This window comes from Eufriesea mexicana, unplaced genomic scaffold (genome assembly GCF_001483705.2).
Source record: "Eufriesea mexicana isolate 0111107269 unplaced genomic scaffold, ASM148370v2 scaffold5394, whole genome shotgun sequence".
Classification (NCBI taxonomy): Eukaryota; Metazoa; Arthropoda; class Insecta; order Hymenoptera; family Apidae; genus Eufriesea; species Eufriesea mexicana.
Window position 1 is genome coordinate 137,728 of NW_016913324.1, and position 16,589 is coordinate 154,316.

The 16,589-nt window shown below is 39.2% G+C and overlaps 1 protein-coding gene across 7 annotated transcripts in view; it reads right to left on the minus strand.

Moving 5' to 3' along the window:
- Rgl (Ral guanine nucleotide dissociation stimulator-like) overlaps positions 1-16,589 on the minus strand; it is a 70,290-nt gene that overhangs the window by 10,557 nt on the left and 43,144 nt on the right. Inside the window, exon 1 of one of the 7 annotated variants that reach the window (XM_017906468.1) lies at positions 6,789-6,834. The exons of the other annotated variants lie outside the window; for them this stretch is intronic. Within the exon in view, the coding sequence (XP_017761957.1) occupies positions 6,789-6,800 (12 nt within the window). The 5' untranslated portion in view covers positions 6,801-6,834. Of the gene's footprint in view, positions 1-6,788; positions 6,835-16,589 lie in introns of those variants that run through there. 7 annotated transcript variants of the gene reach the window in all.

Below are 16,589 nucleotides of genomic sequence, written 5' to 3' on the forward strand. Positions count from 1 at the left end.
ATAAAGTGTCAGTAGAGTCATTTTAACTTAATTCGCTCCAAGTTAGATTAGGGTACCTTTGCTACAGGTAGCGCCAGCAGGCTGCGCCACTAGGGCGCATGTCGGGTCTCCATGCGTAGCCACCTCCACGTGGTGAGACCTGGTAATTGGTATCGTTTTCCAAAGAATAATTTTTGGAAACGATACCAAGCTAAGAGCTACGCAGAAGGTTTAAGATATTTCCTATCTCTTGTAAATTTTCAATGTCCCTTTTGGAATTTAAAAATAAAGAGTGGGCAATATCTTTTTAAATAATATTTAAATGAAGAGGAATTAAGCTAACAAGGAGAGTGCAAGTCCTTCGATTTAATTGAAACTTTGCAGCTTTGTAGATATCGTCATGCAGTTTAAGAAAATACATCGTTATAGCCGCAACTACTCAATAGTTTTTGAGATATTTGTGATTAAAGTTTTACTTTCTCAATTATACATTTCTTTCTAATGTGTTTCAAGTTAAGTTGTGTTGTAACGGCGACGATCGAGAATTGCTATAGTGGAGGACCGGCGTTTGATTCCGGTCCCCATAGGTTTGATAGTTTTTTCAATATATTTTTTATTTTGTATTCATTTTACATTGCAAATAAACAATTCTAATTAAAATTTCTTAATAAAAAAAATTATTTTTTTACGCTTTCTTATGCTAGTATATATTTATTACAAAATAATAGGAATATTATGCAAGGAAAATACTTTTCTATAGCAATCTTATTTACTACAGGAAATACAAAACCTATTGCTTATGTAAGTATTAATTATTAAATTAAACATCGTATAAGAATTTTGTCTATAATTCCAACTTTGATCTGCAGCTATAAATGTTCATGAATTAATTACAAAAACTTGGCAATTTATTAATTTTCTACTGTCGAATTGATTTCTAGTATCCAGTTCGAATAAAAAATTTTCCACCAGCGATCAGTGCCATCTATGATTTGGGCTCAAAAATCAAGAAAGTAATAGGAATATAGAATAGATAAGGAGGTCGTCGAAGAGCTCGTCACGTGGTAGACAAGTACAGAGAGGGGATAGAAGAGGATGAAATGGCTCCGGCGGTAAAAAATTATTAATTACTCAATTTCGGTAAACAATTTGTGAACTTTTATAATTTCATTGCAAAACTGGAACTTCAGGCTGCATTCCTATATAATTTTCGTAAAGAATTTACCTCTAGATTGTCAGTAATTAATTTTTCTTTGATGGCGTCTATGATTCCGTAACGGCGACCATCACGATCTTCCGTGAAAATATTTAATACTCAACGAAACTAGAAGCAAAATGTGATCAAAAGTTATATGAGAAGATTCGCAAGGACATTGTTTTTATAATGAGTGCTTAAAGTTTCATAAATTAATTGCGTAAGGGATAGTAATTAATGAAAAACCAATGGCGTCTTCGACAACAATTCAAACACTGCGCAGAACAATTATTAATAATTAATTAATTAGTGACAAATTGCTATCGAAAAATATATTAGAAAGTTCGTGAATGATCTGCCTTTACGATGCAATTATAAAAGTTCATAAATTAATTACAGATATTGAGTAATTAGTGAATTTTCCACTGCCGATTTGATTTATTAAAGTATATTCGGAGCACATAACCAGAGTTAGTAAACTGACATCAGAGCCATCTATGACTTTAGACTCGAAGTCCGAGTGCCGCAACGAGATCATAGATGGCTAATAAATTCTTTACGAAAATTATATAGGAATGTAGCCTGAAGTTCCAGTTTTGCAATGAAATTATAAAAGTTCACAAATTGTTTACCGAAATTGAGTAAGAAAGTTCGTGAATGATCTGCCTTTACGATGCAATTATAAAAGTTCATAAATTAATTACAGATATTGAGTAATTAGTGAATTTTCCACTGCCGATTTGATTTATTAAAATATATTCGGAGCACATAACCAGAGTTAGTAAACTGATATCAGAGCCATCTATGTTCTCGTTGCGGAACTTGAGCTTCGAGTCTAAAATCATAGATGGCTCTGATGTCAGTTTACTAACTCTGGTTATGTGCTCCGAATATATTTTAATAAATCAAATCGGCAGTGGAAAATTCACTAATTACTCAATATCTGTGATTAATTTATGAACTTTTATAATTCCATCGTAAAGCCAGATCCTTCACGAACTTTCACATATATTTTTCGATATAAATTTGTCCCTAATTAATTAATTATTAATAATTGTTCTGCGCAGTGTTTGAATTGTTGTCGAAGACGCCATTGGTTTTTCATTAATTACTATCCCTTACACAATTAATTTATGAAACTTTAAGCACTCGTTATAAAAACAATGTCCTTGCGAATCTTCTCATATAACTTTTGATCACATTTTGCTTCTAGTTTCGTTGAGTATTAAATATTTTCACGGAAGATCGTGATGGTCGCCGTTACGGAATCATAGACGCCATCAAAGAAAAATTAATTACTGACAATCTAGAGATAAATTCTTTACGAAAATTATATAGGAATGTAGCCTGAAGTTCCAGTTTTGCAATGAAATTATAAAAGTTCACAAATTGTTTACCGAAATTGAGTAATTAATAATTTTTCACTGTCGGAGTCCTTCTATCCTTTTCTATCCCCTCTCTGTCCTTGTCTATCACATGACGAGCTCTTTGACGACCTCCGCGCCTATTCTATATTCCTATTACTTTCCTGATTTTTTAGCCCAAATCATAGATGGCGCTGATCACAGGCGGTAAAATTTTTATTCATTCGGCAGTAGAAAATTAATAAGTTTCCAAGTTTTTCTAATTAATTCATGAACATTTATAGCTGCACAGCAAAGTTGGAATTATAGACAACATTCTTATACAATGTTTAATTTAATAATTAATACTTACACGAGCGATAGTTTTGTATTTTCTGTAGCAAATAAAATTGCTATAGAAAAGTATTTTTCTTGCATAATATTCCTATTATTTTGTAAAAAATATATACTAGCATAAGAAAGCGTAAAATATAATTTTTTTTATTAAGAAATTTTATTTATAATTGGGTATTTACAATGTTTTCATAGGCGAAAAATAAATACAAAACAAAAAATATATTTAAAAAAATTATCAAAACTATGGACGGGAATCGAACCCCGGTCCTCCAGTATATCAATTCTCGAACGTCCCAGTTACGCTACAACAACTTGAAACAAATATTTAATTAACTATGCAATAAAACTTTAATCGCAAATATCTTAAAAACTATTTAATAACTGCGGCTATAATAATATATTTTCTTAAACTGCATGACGATATCTACAAAGCAGCAAAATTTCAACTAAATCGGTGACCCGAAGGTCTTGCACACTCCTTGTAAGTAAGGATGGAATCCAAGTAAGGGAAGGTAAGTAAGCAAGGCAAGTATGAGATAAGTATAAGGTAAGTAAAATTATTAAAATATACTGCAAAGTAGAAAAAGTATTGTCCAGAGAATTGTTGGAGATGACGTCAATTCTTAGAAATGACGTCAATTCTTAGAAATGACGTCAATTCTTAGAAATGACGTCAATTCTTGGAAATGACTCGACGAGCGACCTCCTTGCATGTCATATTATCCTGATACAAAATCGCGAAATCGGCCAGAAATTTTTCCTCGAAGCCGCAAAAGTATTGTTGAGATAATTCTTGGAAATGACTCGACGAGCGACCTCCTTGCATGTCATATTATCCTGATACAAAATCGCGAAATCGGCCAGAAATTTTACGGCCAGACTACAGAAGCGTTGCCCGAGAATTCTTGGAAATGACGTCATTTCTTGGAACTGTCTCGGCGAGCGACCTCCTGTTATGTTATGTTCTCCTGATACAAAATCACGAAATCGGCCAGAAATTTTTCCTCGGAGCCGTAAAAGTATTGACCAGTCGCGGGAAAAATATTGACCAGTCGCCGGAAAAGTATTGACCGGTCGCGGGAAAAGTATTGACCAGTCGCCGGAAAAGTATTGACCAGTCGCCGGAAAAGTATTGACCAGTCGAAAGCCGCAAAAGTATTGACCAGTCGCAGGAAAAATATTGACCGGTCGCAGGAAAAATATTGACCGGTCGCCGGAAAAGTATTGACCGGTCGCGGGAAAAGTATTGACCGGTCGCGGGAAAAGTATTGACCGGTCGCCGGAAAAGTATTGACCGGTCGCCGGAAAAGTATTGACCAGTCGCGGGAAAAGTATTGACCGGTCGCGGCAAAAGTATTGACCGAGAATTCTTAGAAATGACGTAATTTCTTGGAACCGTCTCGACAAGCAACCTCCTCTTATATCATGTTCTCCTGATATAAAATCGCGAAATTGGTCAGAAATTTTTCTTCGTGGCCGCAAAAGTATTGTTGAGATAATTCTTGGAAATGACGTCATTTCTTGGAACTGTCTCGGCGAGCGACCTCCTGTCCCATCGTGTTCTCCTGATACAAAATCGCGAAATCGAACGTAAAGCGGCAAAAGTATTGTCCATGGGATTCTTGGAAATGACGTAATTTCCAGCATTTCTTTGAGGACCGACCTCCTATCGTGTTATGTTCGCCTAGTAAAAAGTCACAAAATTGGCAGAGGATTTCACGCCAACTCTACGAAATTTGCAGGCATAAAATTCTGTAAGCGTATTAGCTCTTTTAATGTTATGTTTGCCTGATACAAAATTGCAAAAATTGGCAGAGGGTTTCATGCCAACTCTACGTAATTTGTAGGCCCAGAATTATTGAACGTAATCAAAGTAATCAATTTCTGTAATTAATTTATGAACTTCTACAGTTGTATCGCAAAGCTGGATCTTTGAACAGAATTCTTATTCAATTTTGGTACATAATTACATACATAATTTTATGCTAATTAGTTTATTATTAATAATTATTTGATCGTGTGTGTCATTCGATACAACGGCCGGCAGAATTTTTAGTTAAAATAATGAATTATCGACAAAACTAGATGTAAAATATGATCAAAAATGATTTGTGAACATGCCCCAGAATGTTCCTTTTATAATGTATGCACGTAATTCACAAGTCAATTGCAAAAAGAATAATAATTAGAGAAGAACTATTAACATGTTCGGCATCAATTCAAACACTCCGTGCATTAATCACTTATATCTAATTAAACAAGAAGAAATTTATGTCGATAATTATATTAGAAAATCCGTCAAAGGTGTGCCTTTATGATGCAGTTATAAAAGTTCACAAATTAATCTCACAAATTGAGTAATTTGTTAATTTTCCACTATCTAATGATAAATCTAGTGATAAACTAATGATAAACTAATGATCTTGAATTGGAAACTCAAGAAAGGTAAAAAAGAGCGCAGAATGTGCGAAGGGTTCGTCGAACACCCGGCTACGTGATAGGCGAGAGCAGGAGATAAGTAGAAAACTGCAGAGAAGATACGATAGAATTAATAAATTTCGCAATTTCTGCGATTAATTTATAAACTTTTATAGTTGCATCGCGAAGCTGGATCTTTAACAGAATTCTAATTCAATTTTCGTACATAATTTTATGCTAATTAGTTTACTATTAATAATTATTTGAACGTGTGTGTGAGTCGATAACAACGACCGGCAGAATTTTTCGTTAAAGTATCTAATTACCGACAAAACTAAATGTAAAATATAATCAAAAATGACATGTGAACATGCCCAAGAATATTCTTTTCATAATGTATGCATGTAATTCACAAATTAGTTAATATAGAGAATAGTAATTAGTGAAAAACTATTAGAATATTCGGCATCAATTCAATCACTTTCGTGCAATAATTATTACTAATTAATTAATTAAGGAGAAATTAATATTCAAAATTATATTAGGAAATTCGTTATAGGTGCGCTTTTACGATGCAATTATAAAAGTTCACAAATTAATCTCGGAAATTAAGTAATTTATCAATTTTCTAATACCGATTGAAAGTTCGGAAGATAACAACGGTCAGTGCCATCTATAACTTTTCAGCGAAACCTTATGTTTCGTTTACACCAGGGGTAATTTTTGCCTGGAAGTTACCGCTTGCGCCATCTGTGATTTTTGACTGTAACACAAGCTTCCGGTCCAAAATCATAGATAGCGCGAGCAAAACACAAGTTTCCAATCAAAAATCATAGGCGGCGTAAACAGAACACAAGCTTCCAGCCCAAAGTCATAGATGGTACTGATCGTTGTTACCTTCTGAACTTTCAATCGGCATAAGAAAATTAATAAATTACTCAATTTCTGAGATTAATTTGTGAACTTTTATAATTGCATCGTAAAGGCACACCTTTAACGAATTTCCTAATCTAATTTTACATATTAATTTCTCCTTAAATAATTAATTAATTAATTATTAGTAATTATTGCACGGAGCGATTGTACCGATACCACAGATGCTAATGGTTAATGATTAATTGCTATCTTTTATGCAATTAATTTACGAATTATATGTACTCATTACAAAAACAATATTCATAAGCGTGTTCAGACATCATTTTTGTTGGTATGTTAATTCCAGTTTTGTCCATAATGAAATATTTCAACGAACAATCTTGTCGGTTGTTACCAAATCACACACACGTGCAAATAATTATTAATAACAAACTAATTAGCATTAAATTATGTACAAAAATTGCATAAGAATATTGCTCAAAGTTCCAGCTTCGCGTTACAGTTATAAAAGTTCGCAAATTAATCGTAGAAACTGAGCAGTTTGTTAGTTTTCACGACCGAAGCAGCTCTGTCCTCTTCTAACAGCTATCTATTCTTATCCTTATCACGTATTCGACTACCTCGTCGCACATTCTTCGCTCCTGTTATCTTTCTTCAGCTTCGAATCCAAACTCATACATTGCGCTGATCGATGTCGTTTGAATCTTTATCCTTGTCTATCTTATTGCAGGAGTCAGTGCCGTATCAACGGGTTCCATTAGGCGTATATTAAATATATTTATATTATCAATCCTTCGCTATTTCTACAACAACATAAACATTCTATAATTATACATAAACAATATTTTCTTTTAATTTTCACAAAGCTTACCTCCTCTGATAATAACTTTATTATTAATCAATATATTATTGATTGCTTCGAATTTCAAAATGTACATTTCTTCGACTTCATCTTGCAAAAGTTTCGTGTAAAAATGTTAATTATTATCGACGTAACAGCTGTCGGTGCGAAGGGTCTGCAGAAATTCGTGGGAAACGGGCGGACGTGTAATTTTTCACTGGATAGGCTAAACAAGAAATCGTTCAATTTTTAAAAATTATAAGACAGTAATTTAGCTAAACTAATTTCATAACTAATTTAACCCTTTCGGTACGGAGAAATTAGCCGCGGTTAATACATTCGTGGTACGAGGAAGTTTTCCACAGGAGTGGTTGCACTGGAAGCCGCGAAATCGTGTTTTACGATAGTCATAGAAATTTCGAGCGTGATTGACACTAATCTTTTCATTTGGATCGCGAGAGTCATCGGTAACGTTTCGCGGATGCCGCCAGTAGGCGACGGTAGTACCCAGAGAACGTGTCATGGCCGCCGCCAAATGGGCGTAGTAGTGCCTGCAGTTGCCGGCAGGGTGCCGAGGCACGAAACTGTCTTGTACACGAGAGTACGTCTCGTAGGCTAGTCGGTCTTTCGATTAATCGCGAATTCGTTCGGGCGCGTCGCGATTTTTCACTTGCTCGCGTCTTTCATTCCCTATTTTTATGGGAACTTAGAAAAATTAGAGTCTATTCAAATAAATTATCTTAGCGTTGCGACAGTAGAGTATTAGTATACCGAATCGAAGTTCCTTTTGTAAGACACGAAATTTAATAAAGTGTCAGTAGCTTCTCTTTAACTTCTTTCGCTCCAAGTTAGGTTAGGGTGCCTTTGTTACAGATAGCGCCAGTAGGCTGCGCCACTAGGGCGCATGTCCGGATCCCGATGCGTAGCCACCTCCTCGTGGTGAGAACCTGGTAAACTAAGAGCTACGCACAAAGTTTAAAATATTTCACACCCCTTGTAAATTTTCAATCTTCTCTTTTAGCTTTGAAAATAGAAAGTGGACAATATCTATTGAAGTAGAGACCAATACTAAGCTACGTTAAACGTAAAAATTTATTTTTAATCTTCGAAAACAGTTAAGACTTATGCACTGATGAATGACATTCTAGTTCTATTATATCACTTATTAAACAGATTATTTTGCACATCTGCAATGACATATTATCGCACCAGCTATTAAATTTGCGCTAAGGAATATTCGACACGTTCGACGATTATAAAGACGCAAACTTTTTACGACTGGTAAGCATGAAAAAGCGTAAAAGAACTGGGCGCAGCTGGCGAGATAAAGGATCGATCGATGGAATCGTCGGACCAGGTTTCGAGCCTGGATCATCCCGCTCGCCAGGTGACTGCATCGACCAATTAACTCGAACGTGCCATCCACGAGTTCCTTCCCACCTCGCGATGCAGACGCTCGCTAAAGCTGCACAGTGATTAAGCAAATTCTTCGAGTTCCAAAATTTCCACTGCCACGCAGTCTCCCACCGACGTCCAACCGAGGTGTTGGCAATCTCTCTGCCAATCGAACTTCGAAACGCACAAATCGTTCTCTATCCACTCCGAGCTACGTGTCTCTCGGAACAAAGCAAACGCGTGTTGAGCAAACACCCATTAAATCACACTACTGAAATGGAAATGACTATTGCAAAATCATAAAAATTGATCCTTAAAGATACGATAAAATACCCAGAGAGCCGTGAAGAATCGAGATCTACTCGTTAAGCGTCACAGGAATTAATTAATTAAGGAAATCCTCATTAGGCCATGGCGCGCTTATTATTAGAAAAATTTGAACGTGTTAAAGGGGTTATTACGCAAATTACGGAATAGTAAACTGTGGAAAACTGTATAAAAACTGTGGAGATCTTTATTTAACGAGCGAATGGTTAGAACTGACCTGTTCAGGGCCTCGCAGGTCAAAAGTCGTCTTCAGAAGACTGGTGACAAAAGACAGAACATTTGGAGAAGGGATCGGCCCCAATACCGCTGGAATGTAGAGTTTGTTTCGCTATTGAATTTTACCATAACAGAACGAAATTGAAACAACTAGACGGCGATACGACGAACTCGTCTGAGTGGGAGATTTACAGAGAACGAGACCTCGAGGCATCAAATACCAAGCCCAACCGCGAATTTATATCAGCGTCCGAACCTTCGCTTATTTCCAGCGTGGTATTCGAAATTCCAACCGGTGGACGGTGATTACAAGCGGGCCGTAAACGCTCGGCTCCGCTCCGTCTGCTTCTTAACAGTGGCGCGCGGGCCGGAGATCCAGCCGGAACCCTCGTTTCCTCTGTTCGGCCGCGGAGACGCGAAGGAACAAAAGGAGAGCAGCAGAAACGACGAGTACGGGGGAGCAGACTGGTGCAAACGCGAATAGATTTCACGACAAATAAACACGCCACGGTGCTGTCTGCGCGCCACACTTCCGGAGGCCATCGTAATATCATCGCGGAACGGTAAACACGAAACGATAGGAAGCCAGGGTGAGATCCTTATCCCTCTCTGTTTTCCCCGCGTGCCGGTACCGTAATCCTCGCTCGATTTTACACTCTTAATTGGTGCTTTGGGAGCTTTAATTACCGCGCGGGTCCGCTGCACGACTCGTTAAGTCATTTTCCGTCGGTCTAGCTGATTTATCGACGATGAAAGGAAATTTTAATGTTTCATGAACCGAGAATTTCCCCTGGTCTTTTTCCTAATTACCATCCGCCAACGCGGTAACCGATGTAAACGGTTACTTAGATCGTGTGACGGATTTAAAGGTTAAATTTTGGGACCAACGCGCAGACCTGGTCTTTAAATCGCTATTGACATACTTCCACTTGCCATATTCACAACCGTAGCCGTGATTCCGCGAGTTCCAAGGCGTCCCCCAGCTTTATACCCAGATCGAACCACTCGATATGACACCGGGACCTCGAAGAATTCCAGCATCGCGAACCACCACCCCTTCGAAGTTTTCCGTCGAAATGCAGTCGAGACGGATTCAAGAATTCCGAGACCACAGAGATAACCCAATAGAGCACCGCGAGAATGCCAATCTGCGTTGGTCCCGCCGCCGCCGCGTAATTAATCCCTCGCCGACAGGGCGTCTAGGAAACGAATCGCCGGACTAATTTCTCCGGCCAAAGCGTCGGGGACCCGAGATCTCGATGCTGGCCGCCAATTTACGTCCACGGGTGCAGCTCCAAGGGAATAAATCGCGGGACCTTCAAAGGAACAGGGACCACTAAAAATAGGATGCTCGCTCGAACGCGCGCCACGACGTTCGCTGGTTTATTTCCAACGCTAAAAACGTCGCCAAAGTGATCCCGTCTCTCAAGCTCACCTGCAGAGCAACAAGAGAATCGAAATATCCCAGACCCTACGAGGAATATGCCCCGAGACCAAAGATCTCCCTTTCCCTCTCTGTCTCGGTACCCGCCTGTTCGCCAACTCGCTGTCACGTTATAGAATCGTCGCGGGAAGAAACAAACCGTGTCATTGCCATTCGCCGTTTCTAATATGCAACGTTTACCAGCGGGGACATAGCGCAGAGCTACGCGATCGATGGTGCCGTGAAAGAGAGGCCTGTCTAGATGAAAAATGAAAGTAACGCTGAGCTAAGATCGATACCTGTCGATCGTGAACGGAAGCTTCGATTCTTGGTCGAGATGGAGCAAAGCGTTTCAGATAATTCTCAACGTTCCAAATCCAAGGAACTTTACCGCACTCTGCTCTAAATTAGAGCACCTTTGCACCCTGGATATTTTTCGGCAACCCTGACACGCTTTTATAAAAGACAGTTCTTCGAGATAATTCTAAAAAGCTGCGAACCTGTTTGACGCCTACTTCAGGCGAATAAGGAACTAAATAATTAACGTTTTAATTTATTCACGCCACCGTAATGGCGCCCCAACTAACGAAGCGTAAAGGGAAACAGGAAAAGCGCGAAAAGCGATCGTGGAATGCTATTGGAAGAAATTGACGATGCGCGAAGATGATCGAATTAATCGGATCTTGGAGAAAAATAAATTCCCTGACAGGAGAAACCGATTCTCCCGAGGTCGAGGTATTTAATTTTCCAAGCTAGTCGGGTACACCAACCTCGCCTAAAAACCGGGACAAAAATGTTTCCCAAGGCAGGGGAATCCAGTTAGATAATAAAACGCGAACGCCGTTTCTGGTACCGGCAAGAATGGCGAGAAAAAGGGAGAACCGGCCGCAGCGTGCCGAAGAAAACTGGCTGCGTTTCTCGATGATGACGAGTACTGTTGCGGGGTCTAGCTGGGAGTAAACTCCGGTGGAAAAAGGCGGCTTACGCTCCGGAACGAACCGGCAATTAGAGGCCTACAGGGAGAACCCGAGCGTGACTTAAGGTCCTTATGCCCCCTCGTCCTTGGAGACGAGGCTCCTTGGAACACGTCAACTCTCCATTGTTCAGCCTCGGTACTCCGTCGAGTAGAAATCTTTCTGCGTCCAACTCGAACATGCAGTCTCCAACGTGGCCATTGTTAGACCAGCGTGGTAGCACGTGCGAAGATCCATCGAGGTATCGATGGTAAAATATACTACACAGGGTTTAGATATAGACCCAGAATGGACTGGAAGAATTTACAAGTTCTCCTTCCTACTGCCAAAGTACAACGACACCTACGAGGGAACCTGGAAGAATTTCCAATAATAGTCTCCACTCGGACGAACCCCATCCAGGCCACCTCGTCAACGTTCCCAATTCGGCCTTGCTCGTTCGTTCAACTCCTCCCCCACGATTTCGCGCAGCTTTCATCGCGAGGGATCGAGTCGGGCCCCTGACTCGTGTCAAAATGAACTTCGTCAGTGCCTGGACGGAGAGCGACGTGTGTACAAACTGCTACCACCTCTGTTATTCCACGACGGCCTATAAAAAGCTTAACATCGGATTACCACGATGGAAGGAATGGCTTGTGCGCGATCGATACATGGAAATCCACCCGACTATCGCGACCGGTGCCCAGTTCCGCCTCTCCGCCTCTCCGGTCCGCGTAAACATCGATGTCGAAGTCACGATTCGAGGAACCCGTGGAATATTCCAGCCGTGAACCAGCAGGGTCACCGTGCCTCGCGGTGATGACTCTTCGTCATCGATCTGTCGAGTCAGATTCCGCGAAGCGACCTGTTACCCCGTTGCTTTGGTTCTAGAGGTAGGTGACAACTCCTAGGGTTGCTTCAGCGATCAGGAAGCATCGACACGGATTATTGTTCGCAATTTTTCGACTAAAATCTCTCATAATAGTTGTTCTATTACGTAACAAAGGATGATCAACATGGGGTACTTCGTTGGTGTCGAATAGTCGAAGCCTATGTTGGTTGCAGTCAATAAAATGCCAAAGCAACGGGTTACTAGCTGCGTAGGTGGCGCCAGGATCTACCCAGGGTCTCCCAAGGAATAGAAAAGATAAGAGAAGACCAGACTGGATACGTAAAAGGGCATGGACCGATCCAGTTTGGACTCGGGAACTGCAATAAACGCAATCTGCGATCTGAACGAACCGAAGGAACTCGTGCTGGGATAAATAAGATCTATAATTATTAGGTAGGAGTACTAGAAACCGGCGGTGCAATAAAAGCAGCAGATCGGGAGAGCCGTGGCCGCCACGTAGCAGATAACAGTCGTTCCGTTAAACGGTTTCGCAATGCTCTGGCAACAATTTTTCCCAAGCCTGTTAGATAAATCCGCGCGGTGATCTAATCCTCGAGAGTTTCTGCGCGCTCGCGTTCGCACCCCGCGTTATCGGCGCGGAAGAGCCCGTGGGCCGGCCATTCCACGTGTTTCTACTTTCGCCAATAGTGCTCTTTATTTTTCATTCACGCGTCACTGTGTGGATACGTGGTATTAAATTAGGATATACCCACCCGCTCATTCCCCGTTTTATTTTCGAACCATCCGACGTAAACGTTCCACGATACTCGATCAATCCGAGTACTATGACTCACGAATTCGTGGCAGTAGGGGGTGGTTTAGGAGTTTGCGTTGTGATACGGGGAAAATTAGTCGGGAATTTTCTTCCCCTTCTTTTTAACCCAGTATCGTAACCCTTTGCCGATATTTAGGGTTTACTTGTATCTTCCATCATGAAAATATTTTTTTTAATATTTAACCCTTTGCACTCGACGATTTTTTGGCTGAAGAAGAGTAAGAGTTCAAAGATTTTCTGTTATAAAGTTGACGATATTTATTTTTCAGCAGTAAATAAGAAATCGTGTAATAATTAATACATGGAATTATTTCATTTCGATATTTCACACACCGTTACATTATCTTAAATTTAACATATCGATTACTATCGATCTTCGAAATTTTATCAAACGACGAATGAAGGACGCCTCTCGAGTGCAAAGGGTTAAAGGTTACATCTTTATAAGGTAATACAGTAATAAAATTTTACTGTATTACATCCATATATTCGTCAAATAAATAAATAAATATATAAAATATTCATTCATCGTATTTAATCCTTTTCACTCGAGAGGTGACTCTCAGTCACCGTTTGTTTTAATGCTATAACTTAAATAATGGATGACGATGATTATATTAAGAACAACCAAATAAAATTATTCTATTCGTTCGTGTCTCACGCAAATTCACCATTTTCTTTTCTTAATTTTAGCATAAAGAGTATCAGTGAGCCTATGAAAATCTAAGAAGTGCTTCGAATTGCATCTTCGCAACGAAGAAATCCTTGAGTCCAAAGTGTTAAATTACTGTGGACCCCAAAAATGATAATCCGAATTGAAAAGCTATATACAAATAATAATTCTCTCTCGTGTCTTCGTGATCGAAGAATGATTCTAAAAAAATTCTGGGATGCTCGTCAACGAAGACATCAACACGCCAAAGACCTTAGAGACTGCAGTGACGTTGTAACTAACCTCGAAAGCAGCTAACGAGTCTGTCACAGTTGACCAATAACTAGCAATAGCTTGTCAAGGAACGTCTACTTTAGAATTCGTCGAAGAAATAAACCGCCGTTCGGGAAAGAAATGACTCAACTTGGAAGGCTCCTGTGACAATACCCGCGATCATAGGTGAAAGAGGAGCGAGAGGGGTACGAGGAGCGAGGAAAACTCGCGTGGGTACCAAGACGCGCCGGAAGTTCAAAGAACGAGCGCTGATAAAGCGGAGCTTTGTTGATGCCTGCCACAAAAGCCACTCACGTAGGCCCTGTGCGCTGCCAAACACCTCGATAGAAGGCACAATGCATCGGAACGTGTTAACGCTGCCGAAACTTCTTGAAAAGCGGAGTCAGGGTCAACGATTCTAGCCTCCTAGCCTATTCTTTCTTCATCGAACACCAAGGACACGAGAACGTGCTGTTAACTCGCTGAATTCCTTTGATTCGCAGATACCTCGCGCGATGACGAATCGTAATTGCACACGGTTGTGCGAGTGATCGAGATAATTAGAGGCTCGGTCAGACCGGTGATGCTATGGTTAATTAGGCTCGGACAGTTTTAACTCTTTCGCTACGGAGGTGTCGTCGCGAAGTGTCTCCCTTAGAACGAAGCATCAATGATGGAAACATTACGATCCTGAAGTTGTGAGATAAAGAGGGTACACGCCTGTGTTTTACTCCTTTGAGTTGTCGAAACATCGATACACCTGGGCAAAAGGTTACTTTGTCTTGGGGCTTTTTGGTTGCGCGCGGTATACACAGCTAAGTCAGTCTTCATCTGGTATGAATAGTGTAAACCACGGGGAAAGAGATAATTTAATAAAGCTTTAACACGTTGAATGCCACGCCAGTTTTACAAAGATTGCCCGTGGCACCACGATGAATTTTCTATTATATTATGCGATACATATAATGTTGAGATATTATCTGTAATAGATAAGTTACAATGTATAGCCATGTTTGACATGCTAATTGCAACGGGGCTCATCATTGAATTAACGATGATAATAATAAAAATTTCTAAATATTGACATTTGTTTAAATTATATATATTTCTATCAATCTGTGCGCGCCGGTCACCGGTGACCGCCATGGCATTCAACGTGTTAAAAACTAAGAAAGACTGAGTACATTTATTTTATAACAAATCTTTAGCATTCGAGGCCAAGTCTTTTGAAGGAAGAAAAAAGGAGGAAAGATCGACTATCGCAATAGTGTTTGCAATTCTTTGCGAAGAGGAACAGTAGCACTTGTCTTAATTTTTACTCGATTTTTGTGGCCGGTGACTATAATCAACCATAGTAGCGTTAAAACGAATACCTGATCACGGATATCAGGAATATCAAAAATGAAATTTGGAGAAAACCGTTTTTAAATTCTAAAGATCGTTATTGATTAATAACTGGAATTTAAAATTGCCCAACGACGCGTGTAATATCGAGGTAAAATAATTCCACGTCTTACAATTAACCCTTTAAATAAAATTAAAATTATATAAAATTATATAAAATTTCGAAGCTCAATATTCGGAAATATGTCAAATTTCAGATAACGTAACGGTGTGTGAAGTATCAAAATCAAATAATTCCACGTGTTAATTATCATACGATTTCTTATTCACTGCTTAGGAAAATATCGTCAGTTTTGTAACAGAAAATCTTTGAACTCCTATCCTTCTTTGGCCAAAAAATCAACCCTTTGGCAAAGGGTTAATTTGCACTCCTTATGTGCCCCTTTACTGTTTTGAAAATATCGCCGACTTTATGGCAGAAAGTCTTCGAATTACTATGTTCCTCTAACGAATAGGTTGCCGAGTGCAAAGGGTTAATGTGTCTGAAGAAAAATTCTTTAATTTGCAATTACATTTTTCCAAAATAGCGGATTATACGTTCACTGTTACCTTCCGTAACACGGCCAATTCGTTCCGTTATTTCGAAACCGTGTTAAGCGAGACCTAGAATTAATATTTCAGACCAACAAAGACACTGTACTGGTAACCGGCTATTTAAAGACCCAAGTGCGAGGTGTATATATAAAAGTATTAACACTAGAACTATATGAGTTCCGGATATTTATTTTCGCTATTGCTGAAAATATACAATCGCTTTTGGTAAAAATTATAGTCTTTTGTTCGCATAAAATTACAATTACAATTATGCTCTTCTATTTTCAATTGTATCGTGTTAATTAACACAAACTGCACGTATTATATTCAGATATATATTACAAACCAATGATTCTAACATTAGTACTATACGACATACGATATTTTCTAAAATTCCGAAATCAATTCCAAATTTTCAAAAAATGAGGAAAAATTTAAAAAGACGACAACAAGTGTTTACAAATATACGTATGTGAATAATAAATTCAGGATTGTCGTGTAATATATTAAATAATGTCGATCGAAAATTATAATGGAATTTGAATCTCGATTGAAATTTTTCCTGAAATTCCTCCCACACGGCGATTCTAGACGTTCCAGTTATATTCGCGGATAAAATAGACGGGCGTGACGGTGAGAGGACAGAAACGACGAGGATGACGAAGAAGCTACGTAACGAGTCACAATTGCAAACAGGTCTAGTTTTGTAAACAGACGGAAAGTGTAACGCGTGTCT